Here is a 17,982-nt window from a genome sequence, read left to right as displayed (position 1 = left end):
CCCTAGCCTGGTTTGTTGTCAAGCAAAACTGTTTTCTTGCTCTTTTGGACGCAGATTTTCCAGGTGTTTCTGCTTCATCCATTTGTCATGAAACAAATAGAATCAGTTTTCGGTCCTTCCTGACAAGATAGGGACTGCTTATTTTAGAACAGAATGCCTGGCTGAGAGAAACCAAAGTAGGGCTGATGCAACAGGTCACTGTGAACTGGGGTTCTTCTGTGATGGGAATGCTATTGTTATTCCCAGATCCACGGATACAGCAGGTCACTTTGAACTGGGGTTCCCCTGTGATGGGAATACTATTGTGATTCCCAGATCCACTGATACAACAGGTCACTGTGAACTGGGGTTCCCCTGTGATGGGAATGCTATCGTGATTCCCAGATCCACTGATACAGCAGGTCACTTTGAACTGGGGTTCCCCTGTGATGGGAATACTATTGTGATTCCCAGATCCACTGATACAACAGGTCACTGTGAACTGAGGATGGCCTGTGATGGGAATACTATCGTGATTCCCATCCCCACTGTCATTTCTCTCCCGTCACAGTGCAGCATAGAATGTTGTGTTGTGCCTTTTCCCTTCCCTTGCATTTCTCAACTACTGCCATGAAGAAATACTTTCTTGTAATGAATAATCCCCACACATTTGTAGAAAGTCAGAAACTTTTCCCAGACAGTATCCTTTTTGATAAACAAATATCCAGCTTGTTTTCTTTGTCATTTTTATAATTGTCGCTGTAGACTCTTGCTTCGGGGCATTGCCACGCACACATATAATGTGTGCTGATCATGTGCACCACACACCCTGGTCCTTTGTCCTCTTCTCCCCTTTCCTTCTCCCCGTACTTCTCTTTGTTTCCCTGGATAGTTTCTTGTCTCATTTCAGGATATATATAGGTGTAGCATAATTCCATGGGTCTGTGTAAAGTCTAGGACACACACAGGAGAAAAGGTGTATGATGTTTGTCTGTCTAGTGCTGAGTTTTTTCCATTTAATGTGATTATCACCATTGCCTCATTTCCTGTAAACAACATAGCTTTGTCTCTGTGTCTGAGAAAAGGTCCACTGTGTGTCTATCACATTTTTTTGCTCCAGTCCTCTGCTTTTGGACATCTGGGTTGGTGTGTAACTTAGCCATGATGAACAGGGCTACAGTAAGCACCCATGTGCCAGTCCCCTCTGTGGCGTGTTCACTTAGAGGCATTTGGGTAAATGCCAGGAGTCTGTGTCTAGGTCCTGTGATGCATCTGGTTTTCTGAGGCCCCTCCATACTGATTTCTATAGTGGCCGGACTGGCTTACCTTCCCATGAAGAATGAAAATTAGCACATGAATTTTGTTTTATACATGAAGTGTTCCCTCAAAAACACTCTTCATGTTCTTAAAGCCAAGAAAAACAAAATGCTCTAAGTAGCCCAAGTGGCAGACAAACAGGACTAGAAGTCGAGTCGCAAGCCCAGGCTCCACTGATGAACTCTAACATAAGAAAAACCATTCAGTTGTTCTGGGTCTCTTGTTTTTTTGTTGGGTGTAGATGGGGGAAAATGACAAGAATTGGAGCTGCAGTCTTTGACATTTATTCATTTACTATATTTAAGGAGGTGACTTCCAAAATACCTGCCCCTATTGCCTTATTGGTATCTTGGGCACCAATCTTATGCTGAATATTTAGGAATGCAAGTGGCTCATTGGTTTGTTTCATCATGAAGGGGCATTTAAGGAGCAGTATTGCTTTTTTCCCAAACCCTGGAGTCATAGTTCTTGGGAGCCTTATTACAATAAACAATGAAATGTCCAAACTTGTAATTGCAGGTGATCCTGCCTGACCTGGCCGTCCTGAGAATCGCGGTGTATGATGACAACAACAAGCTGATTGGCCAGCGAATCCTTCCTTTGGATGGCCTCCAAGCAGGCTACCGACACATCTCCCTAAGAAATGAGGGGAACAAACCATTATCACTGCCAACAATTTTCTGCAATATTGTTCTTAAAACATATGTGCCTGATGGGTTTGGAGGTAAGACAAATCTGATACAGACTATAATGCAGACAAGGTCCTATGTCACAAGACTGTGAATCATTTTGCCCATTCCTGAAAACAATAAAAATGACTATGTGTTTTCCTCTCTGTGCTGAGAATGCTGGTGGCTTTGAGGAAAGCAGGTGACATTTCCTCAGGTATTATTTCAAAATATTGTAATTATACATTATTTAACATCTTACAAATGCTTTATGAATATAGTATTTATGATACTGTCAATCAAAGTGAGCAAAGCAACTGTAAGAGACTGTATCTTATCAGTTATTATCACTGAAAGATTTGTTGAACTCAGTTACTAATGTGCTTGAATTTTCTTGGCAAACCCATAAGAGAGTTCACTTTCACAAAAAAGATCTGTGTCTCCTTTACTAAGACAATCAATGGTAGGAACCCACACTAGATCATGTCCTAGGATTTTGCTTACAACTACATAGGTAAACTCTACATGGCCTCCAGTAAGCTGGTATAACATTATAAGGAAGGGAAAAACTTCTTAGCTTCGACATCTCTGGATCACAGGAAACAGGTAGCATATGGCTGTATCATGTTAGCCAGGGGTTCAAGGCCCAGTTCCAAGTGGTTGGCTGGTGGCCTTGCAATCTCAGTAGAACCATTCTGACTTTTCTTCATCAATAAAATGAAGGTAGTATGACTGTCTCCCTCCCTCTAAGCATTCTAGGAAAGCTCACATCCTAATAATACAGAGAATAACTTAGCAAGGCTCAAAATGTGGGTGCTTGTGATGCTAGATCATCATGGCAGTCTTCCTGTGCTCTAAAAGTAAAACTGGGGACCCTCAAAGCATGCTGCCTAGCTAAGCTAGCCAGATTGGCAAGCTCTCTGTTCGAAGCAAATACTCTGGTCTCAATAAATGAGATCAAGAGTGATTGAGGAAAATACCCCATGTCAACCTCTGGCCTCTTTCAGCATGGTTACATATATGCTTAGACACATAGAAACATCAATCCCATCTACACCCACACAGAATGTACGTGAATATGGGTGTATGTCCACTGACAGAATGAAATTCCCTTACTATACATTATTTTATTGAGGGAATAAGGTTGGGTGGTTTATTGTTCTTAGGAATTCATGCTTCTCTGGTGGGCAGCTTTTGTGTAACTAACCTTCAGTTTTAATAACATGATAGATTATAGGTTCAAAAAGTAAACTAAGCCAGGAGAGTTTCACTCAGAATGGGTAGGAATTATTTCTTTATTTGTACCCTTTGCTTGTCATTTAAAAAAAAAAGGCAGAAATTGGAGGCATCAGCATACAGAAACAGACAAGGAATCCATCAAAGCAGCTAGAGCAAGGCCATGGGGCTGGGAAAATGGGTCAGGGAGCGAGACAGGAGTCTGTCAGATGTGTTCTCAGGCTGCAGTCCAGGTCATACCACCCTCCAGAGTGACCAGCAGCACAGGCACAGCTGTGGACTGGAGGCCAGAAAGAATCCTATTCCATGTTTGAGGTAGAAAACAGGTCTGTGGAGATAGTGGGTCAAAGTGCTTGCTGCACACATCTGCATCCATATAATAGCTGGCCATAACTGGCCATAGCCCCAGGTGCTCTGTAACTCTCTGTGGAGGAGGGAAACAAGAGAACCTCTAGGACCTGCTGGTCACCATCCTAGCTGCAGACTCAATGAGAGAACTTGCCCCAAAGCTGTAAGGTGAGGTGATGGAGTAGTCCGCTGCTCTCCCTGTGGCCCCAGGACAAATACAGAGATGCCCACACATGAGCTCACACCACACAAGCATGCAGCACACTTGAACACACTCACGCGTGCGTGCACACACACACACACAGAAATCAAAGGGCAATCAATACTTATTACATTGTGGAAAATGTTATACAAACCCATTTGATAAAAAAAAAAAAAACTTTTTAAAGCTTTTCCTTTGCAATGGGCCACATTTCAAATGAAACTCTAATTTCTTCCTGGGAAATGAGCCGTTTTATTAGAAAAGGGAAAAAAATCATTTGCTGAGCTCTTGGTTTATGCCAAGCACTTAAATAAAGAGAGCCTCAAAATGTGGACTCCATCTGCAAGGGTGTAGGTGTGCGCAGGTCTGTGCTGAGAAATGTTTGCATTTGTAATGTGGCATCTGCCAGGCCAGCATTTAATATTGTGCAAACCCGCCGCCTTTCCACCAGTTTGCTGGGAATCTCAGGACTGAGGTTCTGCAGTCAGCGTCTTAATCTCAGATTTGATATTCAACAATGGCATCCTTAGCCCTCTGGTCATCTCAGAGACGTGGAGATAACAAGGGAAGACACTGGAGATTTAGTGGTTTTCGCAAAGGAGAACATAGGGTGAATATGGAGATTGCCTTTTTTTTCTGAATTTCCGATCCTGACTTCACAGTGTTCTTGTCTGGTGTCTAGTTAACCTCCTGCATTTACATCTAAGAGTGTGCCTGTGCAGTCAGGCATGTTCCCTAATATCTTGATGTTCTCTTTTATTCCATAAGGACAAGCTCAAATGAAACTGTACCATCAAGGAAACAAAAAGAAAGTTGCTATATACATCATTGGAAGTTTATTTGGCCTCTTAAAAAAAATAAAAAAAAAAACTTTTAGGGCTGGAGAGATGGCTCAGTGGTTAAGAGCACTAACTGCTCTTCCAGAGGACCTGGATTCAATTCCCAGCACCCACATGGCAGTTCACAACTGTAACTCCAGTTCCAGGGGACCCAGCACCCTCACACAGGCAAAATACTAATGCTTATAAAAAATCGTAATAAAAAGAAGTTTATATGGCTAAAGACAGTTTATGTGAACTCAGTGGTTCATTCTGTAAGTACATACGATAAGGTTATTCTATAATAGATAAGATGATAGAGTGGACATCAGAGAGAGATGCTTACACGCAGTAAGGGTCACTCATCAGTCCTATGTCCAGAGTGAATTGCTCTAGTCTTTCCCTGCCCTCACTGCCTGCCTCCCTCCCTCCCTCCCTCCCTCGCTCCCTCCCTTTTTCCTCTCTTCCTTCCGTTCCTCCTCCTCCTTCTTCTTCTTACCCTCTCTTTCTTTCCCCCAACTCTTTTTATTACCCATACATGCTAGACAAGCATTGCACCATGGAGATTTTTCCAGGCAGGGTCTTTCTAAGTTGCTTTAACTGGTCTTAAACATGCACTGTCCTTCTTCAGTATCCCAAGTAGCTCAGAGTGCAGGTGTGTACCACCACACCCTGCTTGTAGACATTTTGTTTAGTTTTAGCACCCTAAAGAAAAATCTGTTGATTGTAGGATCATCGCCCGAACTTACCCTGTATTTTACATAAAACAGCATAGGAAATAATTATATCCTAAGCAGTTCAGCATCCTGAGGAGGAAACAGAAATCTTTTTAATTCCTACCCACTGCGAAGTTTCTGAACTGGGAGCGTTGGCAGTGTCGCAGCGCTGTGTTCTGCACGACTTTTAAGTGTATTTTCATTTGCAGTCCTAGCATGTGGGCGGAATCTTTTTTATATATATAAAACTATGGAAAATGTTCTTGAGTCTTTTCCAAGCTTGGGCCCTTCCCTAGTCTTAGGCTCAGGCAGGCTCCTACAGGTCAGCTATCTGTGGTGGTGGATTTCCACAGATGACAAACCTAGCTCTGCGCGATTGTTCATGATTAGCCCCTCCCCCACCCGCCCCCATATGTATCTACTGCTTCTTAGACACCGTGAACTCTGGCTGACCCAGCTTCTTTCCTGCACCAGATAGGTCCACAGCTCAGTTTTTAACCCTGATTTTCTTCCATTCACACGAATCCCTGTTTCCCTCCTCACCTTTCTGCCACCCCAAGCCTTAGGAAATAGAAGTAGAGATTTTGTTGAAATTGCTTCCCTCGCTACTAAAATACAATCACTCAACTGCACAGAAGAATAACACTAATAGTGGTTTCTTGCTTTATTTCCCTTTACTGTAATTAAACACCCGACATTGGCTAGCTTATGAAGTAGAAAAGGTGTATTTTTTTAAGATTTATTTTATTTTATATGTATGAGTACTTTGTTTACATGTATGTGTCCAACATGTGTGCATGGTCAGAAGAAGGCATCAGACCCCCTGGAGCTAGAGTTACAGACAGATGGTTGCAATCCACTATTTGGGTGCTGGAAACTGAACCTGGATCCTCTGCAAGAGCAAGAAGTGCTTCTAACCACTGAACCCAAGGAGAGATGTTTTTGCTTTTGTTTTTGATGCACAGTCAGAGTGGCTCCTTCTGCTCAGCTCCTGCTCAGGTCTTTGTGCCGCTTCGCGCATTGGTGTAGTGGAGAATGTGTATATTAGTGGGCATGATCTGGTTTCTGTTTTGGTGTTCACTGTCGTACAGTGTGTTTTGATTATTTTCACCCACCTTACCCCAACTCTTCCAAGACCCACCCCTTTCCCTACTCATCCAACTTTGAATCCTCCTTTTATTAAAACTCTTCAAATACAGTTTGTACTGTCCAGATAGCCTTGGATGTGCGAGCTTCCTATGGACCTTGGTTGACTTATCAGAAGCTACTCTCTTAAAGAAAACTCTCACCATGAGTTTTGGATTTTCTTCTTTATAGGAGGACACTCATCATTGACACTAAGTTTAGGATACCCCTCTGCTAATCCAGAATGATTCCAATTTTATCTTTAACTGAAATTAATACCAGTAGCCTACTTATAAGTGACTTCACATTCTAAAACTTGTGTAGACAGGGAGTTGGGGACACGAGTGTTGTATGTGAGGTGATAGATGTGGGTCTAATTTCGCTTTCTTTTTCCCACTTATGTTTCTGACACCGTTGTCAGCAATCACGGGGCTGAAATTATGTGTGCTCGTGTTCTGATCTTTTGCTGGCAGTGGTTTCAGTCTTTACGCTTTTACTCTTTTGGGGGCCTGTCACCAACTTCCAAATAAATCACACACACACACACACACACACACACACACACAGGCTTATTCTTTTTTTTTTTTTTTTTTGGTTTTTCAAGACAGGGTTTCTCTGTCAGAGGCTTATTCTTAATTATAATGCCTGACCTTAGCTTGGCTTTTTTATAGTAGCTTTTCTTGACTTAAATTATCCCATCTTACTTTTCTCTCTGGGCTGTTATCTTTCTTACTTCTGTATATCTTACTTCCCCTCTTCTCACTGTCTGACCGTGTAGCTGGGTGGCTGGCCGCTGGCATCCTTCCCCGTTGTTCTCTTGTTTCTCATCCCTCTTCCATAGTACTCCTTCTATTTATATTCTCTGCCTGCCAGCCTCCCTATCCTTGCTCCTGCCTCACTACTGGCCGTTTAGCTCTTTATTAGGACCATCAGGTGTTTTAGACAGGCAAAGAATCACAGCTTCACAGAGTTAAACAAATGAAGCATAAACAAAAGTCACACACCTTCAAATAATATTCCCCAACAGTCTTTGGCTTTGCTCCATTGGTCTACATGTCTCCTTTTGTCCCAGAACCATATTATTGTTACCACTGAGGCCCTGTGATATATCTTAAGGTCTAGAATTGCAGTCCCTCCAGCATTGTTCCTTCTGCTCAGGGTTGTTTTTGCTGCCCAGCATCACTGATGGTTCCATTTGAGTTCTAACATAGGTTTTGTACCTCTGTAAAGACTAAGATGGGGATTTTTATTGGGATTGCATTGAATCTGAAAATAGATTTTGGTAAAATGGTTGATTTTGCACTTAATTCTACCAATCCATGATTACAGGAAGTTTTTCTTTTCTTCTGTCTTTCTCACCTCTTTATAAAGATTTTAAAGGTTTGTTTGTGGAGGTCCATCACTTCCTTGGTTAAGCTGATTTCAGGATATTGTTTTTTTCTTGAGGTTATTGTGATTGGGTGAGTGATTGCCTCCTCTGTGCATTTGTTATTGGTATTTATCTGTGCAAGTTGATTTAGTATTCTGCCACATTGCTGAATTTGTTTATCATTTTTAGAAGTTTTCTGGTAGAGGTTTTGGGATCTTTAATATATAGAATCATATCATCTGCAGATGGGGATAGTTTGACTTCTTTCCCTATTTGCATCCTTTTACTTTTCTTCTCTTATTGCTTTAGCGAGTACTTCAGACACAGTGTTGAAAAGGAGAGGGGATGGGGGCTGCCTTATCTTTTCTGGACTTCAGTGTAATTACTTCAAGGTGTTTTCCATTTAGGATGCTTTTGGCTGTGGGTTTCTCATATATGGTTGTATTATATTGATGTCTCTTCCCTCTAGGCTGACATTCTCTCTCTAGGACTTTTATCATGATGACATGTTGGGTTTTGTCAAAGGCTTTTTTTGCCTCTATTGAGATTATCATGTGATTTTTGTCTTGAGGCCCATTTATATGCTTTATTACATTTATTGACTTGCATCTGTTTACCATCTCTGCATTTCAATATAAAGCCAACGTGATCATGGTGATTATCTTGTTGGTGCATGTCTGTATTCTGTTTGCTAATATTTAATGGAGCATTTTTGAAGCTATGTTCATCAGATATTGGCCTGTGGTTTTTCTCTTTTATTGTGTCTTTATGTGGTTTTGATATTAGAATGGTACTGGCCCAGGCTGTTTGTTCAGTGTCTAGGTTGTATATCTCATGTCCTTGTGTTCATCATTGCTTCGAGTTCACCAGTAGCTGTTCAGGGAAGGCCTTCGGAGCTCTAACTTACAGAAGGAAAAACTTAGGCTCATCTCATTAATCATCTTGCTAAATTTGTACAAATAAATGAGTCAGCATCCCCTGGCAGCTAGCCGCGGGGACTCATGTCTATGATTCCAGCAGTTGGAAGGTGAGTTAGGAGAATAAACACAGCTTGAGACTCTGCTTCAAAAAACCAAAACCAAAAATGGGATCCCTAGAAATTCATTCTGATAGCCCGACACCCTGGCCTTGTCATTTGGGGGAGAAGAGAAAGTTGTCCAGGTGCTGACTCTCACTTTTTCTTATTTTTGTTATCTATAACTAACTGTGTTTCACAACCGCATCTTGAGAATTTAGCTGCATTTTCTTGGTGTGTTTATTTCAACAGAACATTTATAGTTCACTGGTTGTTTTTCAGATATTGTGGATGCTCTATCTGACCCAAAGAAGTTTCTTTCAATCACGGAAAAGAGAGCCGACCAAATGAGAGCTATGGGCATTGAAACTGTAAGTGGAAACTGTGGGCTAAAGATGGTCTGGTTTGGGGGGGCTTTGTTTCCAAACAGTGGCTGAAAAACAAGAGAAAGGTGATTGAGGAAGTTTACAAAGGTTTTCAAAACCAAGCTTATCAATCTAATAGTAGTTTGAAGGGGCTACAAAAAGGCAGCACATTTTATAAAACGTGGCCACCATCAGAAAGAGCCTTTTAGTCACCAGTGAGACATCTGGGGATACCTGTTACATTATAAATGAAATAGGGACTCTCCATTAGGAATTATAATCAAGGATGAAATGCCCAATAACTGAATTCAGTGCGTTAATCAAAGTGGCATTTATTCCTAGATACTCATCTCTTTGTCTTCGCATTCCAGCATTCCCTAGGTCTGTTTTTCTGTTTAAGTGTTCCTTTGCTAGACTGCTCAGGTTGGAGCATATTCAGCTAGTCTCTAGCAGCTAGAAAACGTCCTGCTTGAAAAGGAGTTGGATTGTGTGTCCTTGTCTGGATCTTTTTGTCCAGCATAATTAGTCCCCTTAGTCAAAGAGCTTCTCTTGTTTTGTTTGGGACAAGGTCACATGATTTCACCTCAGCTGGAATTCACTCCGTAACTTGACCAGGCTGGCCTTGAACTCATAAAGATCTCCCTGCCTCTGACTCCTTAGTGCTGAGATTAAAGGTGAGCATCACTCAGCCTAGCTTCAGATAAAGATCTTTAAAGATAGTAGAAGACTGAGAAGGTGAAGGCTCTCATTAAAGTGAAGATGCTTCTAGCTGCATGCATTCCAGTCACCAGAGATGTTTCTGTTGCAGAGTGACATAGCAGATGTGCCCAGTGACACTTCCAAAAATGACAAGAAAGGCAAAGCCAACCCAGCCAAAGCAAATGTGACCCCTCAGAGCAGCTCTGAGCTCAGACCGACCACTACGGCCGCCCTGGGCTCTGGCCAGGAAGCCAAGAAAGGTGAGGTGTACTGCTAGACTCCTTGTCAATTTCGCAGTGTTAGCTTCGTTATAGACAGTCTTCATGGAGGCGTTTGGAATTGTCAACTTTCATTTGACTTGAGACTCAAAGACAGACTTACTGGACAAGCTGCTTGATTTCCTTCCCTGAGAGTTTAACAGGCTATCACTGTTTGTGCTTCATGGGCTGGAGGCCAAGCACCTGAACTAAACACTGAGTTATCCTTAGCTGTACAGTGTTTACTTCGGTGCCTTTTGCGGCAAAGGTAGAGGAGCCGTTACTGCGACAATGCTGGTAGATAACTAATACCCTCTGTCTTCCAGAAGGCAGGCAGGGGATGCATGAAGCAGCAGAGTCACAAATGTCCTACATAATTTCCCTGTACGTAGAGATTGGCTCGACTGTTTATTTTTAAAGCCATCAGATGGGCCTCTAAAGACCATTTTCAAATGGTTTTCTCTTGGCCAGACAACGGTGCATAAGAGGTGGTTCTCAACCTGTGGGTCCCGACCCCCTTGAGAGCTGGACAACCCTTTCACAGATGTCACATATCAGATATACTGAATATCAGATATTTACATTGAGATTCATAGCAGTGGCAAAATTGCTGTTATGAAGCAGCAACAAACGTAATTTTATTGTGTGGGCTCACCACAACATAAAGAACTGTATTAAAGGGTGACAGCATTAGGACGGTTGAGAACTACTGTCATAAGAAGTGTCAGCATAATGAATCATGTGACTTTGTGCTACTAAACAGCCTGCATATAGGGAAACATCTCTGCTGGGTATGGTGGACTTTAGTTCAAGATGGCCAGGCATCTATTCTAACTGAATGGTACCCATTTCAAATTGACAGTTAAATACTTAAAATACGTCCTCGACCATAAATAACTGACTACGCTCAGTCTATTCATTTTAATAGTAATCTCTTTCTCTCCTATGGGTTTCTGAATGTGTGTTGTCCCTATTTAGAAGTAAATTAATGCCCGTGGTATAAGGAAATTAAGTTGTCCATACAAATACGTACATACGGTGCTAATAATTTAAGGTAAGATGAGACAGTCTTTCCCAACTGAAACAGCCTGGGTATTTAGCAGGAAACTAAGTGTGCCCCGAGCTTTGTGAAACAAATTAGAAAATCAAGCTGCACAAAAGTAGCCCAGTTTGTACTGACCCCTGCAGCTGTTTGTCTGTTCTTCTCAGAAAAGATCATGGACGGAGGTAATGACCCAAGCTAAGGCATTTCCTCCCCACTCCTGGTTAGTATTAGCACTGACACTCCTACAGAGAGGCAGTGGAAAATGCAAGCGGTAAAGCTCTCATCCACCAGTCCATAGGGACTGTAGTAATTACAGTGTACAGTAGCCCCCAAAAAAGTGCAGGATAACCAGCTTCCGGAGGCTCAAAGTGTCCATAGCTCTAATGGGTCTGTACTTGGGTTTATAGCTGCCTTATCTTTGTTCCTCAACAAGGTTACAGTTGAAGGAACCAAGCAGCTGTCAATTTAAGTCTAATGGCTTTTCCCCAATTTACCCAAAAGTTAGGATTTCCTGGTGGTTTCATTTTTGCACCTTATTCAGGAGACTTTGGAGCCTACAAGGAGCCACCACCATACTAGGTTCTACCACTATAATAATAATAGTAGTAGTAGTAGTAGTAGTAGTAGTAGTAGTAGTAGTAGTAATAGTAGTAGTAGTAATAATAATAATAATAATAATAATAATAATAATAATAATAATAATAATAATAATGGCCTGTATACCTTTGGGGATACACATGAATGAGCAGGGGAGAGTAAGGAGAGTCTCCATTGCAATGACCAGCCTAGGCAGGTGCAATGAGGACTAACTAGTTAGAACAGAAGGAGAGGACTCAGAGATAAGATCTTCCTTGAGTTGGACCAAAAGGAAGTGGGTAGAGAAACCAAGGGAAAACCGCTACCTGAAGGGAAAGTGGAAGCCGCTCACTTGCCCTGGTCTGAAAATAGCTCTGGGATCACTCTAAGAAGGCAGTGGAGGACATCAACATCAGGATTCCTTACCAGGAGAGATGCTACAAGCCATCAAGACTCCTGATACATGGGACTGTCTTAGAGCACTTAGCACATTATGATTGGAGGGTTAACCAGAGAAAAGGTTAACACAGACAGACACATCCTGCACCATTACTGTGTCCCTGGAACCATGCTGGAAAGATCTGGCAGTGTCCTTTCTTAGGAAGCACATGACTAGTGAATGGCTGACCAGAGAGGGCATGATTAAACTGGAGGTAATCATGAGAAAAGAACCAGGGAGAAAGAATTTAGTAGTTTGGATGTGGATCTTCAAGAGAAGAAAAAAAAAAAACTCAGATGTATTTTAAGAGTCTTCAGGGTGACACTCTGCAAGTGGATGGCAAGAGCAATAGAGGAGTTGAGAGAGGGCCCACCTTGTTAAGAAGTGACTCTGGCTCCCGAGTTTAAACTGATGCTGAGGGGCTGGAGAGAGGGCTCAGCTGTTAAGAGCATTAGCTATTCTTCTAGAGGATCCAGGTTCAATTCCCAGCACCCACATGGCAGCTCACAACTGTCTGTAACTCTAGTTTCAGGGCTTCTGATACCCTCAAGGAGATACACACGTAGGCAAATGCTAATGATCATAAAATAAAAATAAAAAAATATTCTGACTCAAAAACAAAAGATGAATAAATAGAATGCTAATAAAAAAGACAATTTATTTTAAAAAATCAAGTGATACTGATATGGACACATGAGCAGTGGATCTGTGTTAGGCGCGGAGTGGGAGAGGCAGAGGAGTGAAGGGATAAGAACCCTCAGGCAGAATGAATGACAGAAATGAATGAAAAATAAGACTAGAGGTCTGAAAATTACATGATCGTTCATTTAGAGGAAGAATTCTCGATTTAGAGAAATCATGATAATAATATTTCTGTACAATCAGGGATGCTTGGTTGCTGAGTCCAGAAGCCTGGCTACCAAAATTGATGGCTTAAGGCATCAAACACGTGTTCTGATAGTTCTGATGTCAGTAGCAAGCAATGAAGAGGGGCAGAAGGGAAATGTAAGAGGGTGCAGAGTGTTGTGGGTCCCTGGAAGAGCAGATGTGGAGATGGAGGAATTGAGGAATTCAAACTGTAATGTCTAGCTGTGCAACCGAAAACCAGCAATGACCATACCCATGCTGCATTATTTTGATGTTCAACAGAAAGGGATCAGGCATACTGGGGTCCTAGCTAGTTTCTAGGTTAGGGTTTGAGAAAGCACGTTGTTTTATGGAGCTATATTGATAGTATCAAAAGCTTTATGTAGCAAAACTACAACAAGCCAGAACCTTTGGAACTTAAGATATGGTATGTGACCCACTTCTCCACCAGGCCAGGCAACAGACATGCACTGTCCAGCGTGGTAGCCTGTGGCCACATGGAGCAATGCAAGGGAGCTGAGAGTAGGCTTGAACATTCAGCTCCTTGCATGCCCACATTTCCAGCGCTCAGGAGCTACGTGTTCTGTAGAGACCTCACACATAAGCTATCTCTACTACTGTCAGATGTCCTATTGACTGCACGACTCTAAGCATGTATAACGAGAGCAATTTCTGTCCTATAAAATATGAGATTGTCCTAACTACTGAGGGAAATTAAAAATTTCATACACCATTCGTGTATTTCTCCAACAGTGAAAATTGTGACTGAGGAAGGTATGTGGTTTTCAGGCTCTGGTGTATCAAGATTTGGTTAAGACCAAAACAAGGGAAGAAAGTCTTGCTGGTGTGGCCTTGCTAGGTATATGAGGACCTTGCAGTCTTATATACCCTGTGTTCTTTATGTAAACAGGAGAGCTGGCAGCCACGACTTGGAAGCCCTTGGCCTTGCAACATTCACGTGCCGTTTACTTTCACTGTGCACTGTGAGGCCCGGGGGAGGTTGGGATTCTTGTGACACCAGACATGAGATATCAGAAAATGGCTCTGTATACTCTTTCTGTCCTACCACAAAGTACCATGGATCCCAGCACTGATTCTCCCTGCTGACTTTGCTTCGACATTCACTGGACTGTGTAAAATCTTAAAATGAATAAAATCTAAAGGCAGAAGCATGGGACTCCATACCTACCTTCCTTAAATACACCATAGCCGCCTTTGGGATTCCAATAGAAATCAATTATCCTTGAGTACACATGCATCTTATTTACCCATGATGAAAATCTGCAGCCAAACACCCCATTAGGGATTCTTCTGCAGTTGTGCTTGCCCTGACTAATCTGAGTCCAGGAGGCTTTGCTAGAAGCAGGCAAAGGGCGTTACTCTAGGTTCTCAAGACAGAATCCTTTAAACAGGGAGTCAGATTTCATTATTTCCTCTGTGTCTAAAACATCACCATACTCAATAGCATATTGCTTAAATATTGAGGTTAAATTTGTCAAAAAGAAGTTCACAAAGCCTTGATTTTTGGTGATGAATGATTAAGTTAGGAACAGAGTTGAAAGTTAGTTGACTGATACTGTATATTTTGAATACAGAGATAAAAATAGCTGCAACAGATACTATTGTTCCCGACCTCATTATGGGGTGCTAAGAGGTCTGGTTGATTGGGAACTGCAGATACTTCTCCACAATCGCACAATCCCACAGTCCTGAGACTGTAGGAATTCCCCACTGAAATGCCTGGAAGATTTCAGGAAATCTCCAACACTCTCAGCTGACACATGTGACTCCACAAAGCCCCCTCCGTTCAGATAGAGTGACCACCAAGCCGGGAGCTCCAGAGGACTTGCCCACCTGAGACTGCCTGAGCCTGGGGTACACCTACCTGCTTTTTTCCCCTGTGTCCTATCCAAGGGCTGTCTTAGAGCTTTCTCTTGCCATCTGCCCTCTCTGACATCTGTGGGCCTGAATCAGAGGCTGGTGGAGAAACAAGGACACAAATCATGACAATGGCCCAGTTCAGTGCGTATCTAAGAATGTAAGATGTTTCTGTCTGTAGCATGTAAGCTGCTTTAGATGCTTTAGGTATGACTTGAGAATGGAAGTTCATATTGTCTGTTATTGAGTCTAATCTTTAATATACATATTGACATTGTTGTGACTTTTCTTTTAAAGGTATTGAACTTATCCCTCAAGTGAGGATAGAAGATTTAAAGCAAATGAAGGTAAAATATTTTGATCACTTTCAAATGTTCTTGTACCATGCACACCGATAAAACAAGTGTGGTTTTTTTTTTTTTTAGCTCACAAAATATAATTATTATGACTACCTCTGGAGAAAGATAGAAGGGAAGAAAGAATAGAAGGGAGGGAGGGAAGGAAGAAAAAAGAAAGAAAGAAAGAAAGAAAGAAAGAAAGAAAGAAAGAAAGGAAGAAAGGAAGAAAGATAGATAGATCTTATTCTGAATCCTCTTTTTCTCTCCTGCAGGCTTACTTGAAGCATTTAAAGAAACAACAGAAAGAGTTAAACTCATTAAAGAAGAAACACGCAAAGGTACTGTGGTTTTTGCATGCATGGGAGTGCATTTTGTTGGCTCTTTTTTATTTTACTTTTAGCTCCCCGATGAAGTCCTGCCACTTATCAGGTTTTTGTGTGTGTGTATGTTTTTGTGTTTTGTATATTCATTGCCCAGAAAACAAGTTGGAAGCTAATTCTCCAAGCAGAGAAAAAGACACACACAGAGACAGAGAAAGACAGAGAGAGAGACTCACTGGGAGCGGCAAGGGGCTTTGCAACCTCACAGCCCACCCCAGTAAATTACCTCCTCCAACAAGGCCATACCACCCAATCCTCCCCAAACAGTTCCATCAACTGCAGAGCAAGAATTCAAATGTATATGAGCCAATGGGGACATTTCTCATTCAAATCAGTAACCCCATTTGTGGGATTCAATTTATAGCCTAAAGAGGAGACAACACAGACTTTCGGGGGGGGGGCTATTAAAGGCAGACCTGTTTAAAGATTGTATTTTATTTTTGCTGTTGATTTGTAAAACTTTGGACTGTGAAAAGGCCACAGGAAGAGGAAAATGAAATAATTACTTCAGTCATAGGAGTGAAGTTGGTGCCCACATACCATAGTATACTCAGATTTTCCTTTACTGAATCTCTGTCATTCAGTGGCCTCTTGGTGGTCACTGTGTTGGTCAGAAACATAAATTCCCTTAGCTCATTCAACAGCTCTTTAACATGCAATCAGGAAATCTACTGTGGCTGAAAATGATAGAACAGCAGCTAAACGTTTTTTTTCTTTTTTTTCTCTTTTTGTTTTTTTGAGACAAGGTTTCTCAGTAGCTTTGGGGCCTGTCCCGGAACTAGCTCTTGTAGACCAGGCTGGCCGCCAACTCACAGAGATCTTTCTGCCTCTGCCTTTTGAGTGCTGGTATTAAGGGCATGTGCCACCACCACCTGGCAAGCTAAAAGTTCTTCAAACCCTCATTTGCTGTCTCTTCCTGGAAGGGAATTCCTCTCAAGTAGCTGTTTTGCACACAAGGACACCCGGGACCAGTTAACTCTATCCCTTGAACCGATGCCCTAGAGTTCAGGAGCTGCAGGGCTGCTAACTGAGCCCAAACCATCTGGCCAAGCCTGATAGTCTTATATTAATTATGTAGTATGCCAGATGCCTTGTAAGTAAATAAGGAATAAGGCCCCTTCCTTGGGTCGAACACAGTGACAACACTGAGATGATACGGGTTTTCATAATTCTGGGAAACGTGATCTACTCCCTAAATGTCGGAGTGTTGCTTCCCTTGTCCGACATTAACAGGGCCTCCCAGCACTGGATGTGTGGTTTACATGTGTCCTTGGGTAGTATTTAGAGTACCCTCCTGTTCTGAAGGCACTAGCACACAGGGGTGAAGGCTGTCTGTAGGCAGTTAAAAACCAAATCAAACTAAACAAAGGAAAAAGAAAATCATGAAATATACAGGTAAATAGATGGAGTTAGGAAAAAAAAAATCATCCTGAGTGAATTGACTGAGACCCTAAAAGACAAATACAGTATTGATTAGCTTATATGTGCATGTTATCTGTGAAGTCCTCAATAAGCAGGCTATAATCTGCAGCCATGGAGGTTAGGTATGGAGTAAGGGACTGGGGGAGGGGCAGATAGATCTCCCTAGGAAAGGGAAATAGAATAGGTAGCTATGGATGGTGGGAGGCTCAAGAAGGAAAGGAAAGGGAGAAGGGGTGTAAGGGAGGGAATATGAATAAAGACATCTAAACTTACAGACCATTTGAAGGGTAGTATAGGATCCTATTACAAAAGAAGCTTCCTAAAATATATACATATATGAAGGGAATCTAAAATAAATCGCCAAATAATGGGAAAGACAGAGCCCCAACTGGGCATCTGTTGTCACCAAACAAAGCTTCCAATACCAGGAATGGATTACATCTAATTGAATCGTTGTCCAAAGGGGACCCATGGGGGAGCCCAAACAACCAAGGCTGTTTTCAAAACTATATGTTACTCTCTACGAACTGACAGCAAAGCCATACTTCTGAAGACAACACATACAGAACTCGTTGATTATGGAAATGCCCTTTAAACAGGCATGTCTCCGACGTCCATTTCCAAACATGAAGCTTAGCTAGGAGAGGAAACCACGAATGACAGTGTGAAATAGGAGACTGCCGTTTGTAAAAGAAAGCTCTGGAAATAGGCCTGTGGTACAGTGGTAGGGCACTGAGAAAAAAAGACAGGGAAGACGAGGTAATGACCATTGGAGCAGTCCTTGCGTCTTCATGGTCAATTGTTTTTGACTCTCAGAATGCAGCTGGTTGTTAGGCTTCTAACTGTCTCCGGACTTCTAGAACCAGCTTTTCAATTTGAAGTGGAAAGTAGCCTCACGGTTCTTAAGAGCCCCTCAGACTAGA

At 42.1% G+C, this 17,982-nt stretch overlaps 1 protein-coding gene across 5 annotated transcripts in view; it reads left to right on the top strand.

The window, feature by feature from the left end:
* Positions 1–17,982, top strand: part of Plcb4 (phospholipase C beta 4) — a 359,286-nt gene that overhangs the window by 319,963 nt on the left and 21,341 nt on the right. For all 5 annotated transcript variants that reach the window (XM_026788464.1, XM_026788462.1, XM_026788465.1 and 2 more), the window contains 5 exons: positions 1,816–2,020; positions 9,076–9,164; positions 9,967–10,117; positions 15,217–15,266; positions 15,530–15,595. In XM_026788464.1, coding sequence (XP_026644265.1) covers positions 1,816–2,020; positions 9,076–9,164; positions 9,967–10,117; positions 15,217–15,266; positions 15,530–15,595 — 561 coding nt within the window. The remainder of the gene's footprint in view (positions 1–1,815; positions 2,021–9,075; positions 9,165–9,966; positions 10,118–15,216; positions 15,267–15,529; positions 15,596–17,982) is intronic.

The sequence above is a fragment of the Microtus ochrogaster genome, unplaced genomic scaffold (genome assembly GCF_000317375.1).
Source record: "Microtus ochrogaster isolate Prairie Vole_2 unplaced genomic scaffold, MicOch1.0 UNK3, whole genome shotgun sequence".
NCBI classification, from domain to species: domain Eukaryota; kingdom Metazoa; phylum Chordata; class Mammalia; order Rodentia; family Cricetidae; genus Microtus; species Microtus ochrogaster.
Note: the sequence above shows the minus strand (reverse complement) of the source record. Positions and strands in the feature narration are given on the sequence as shown.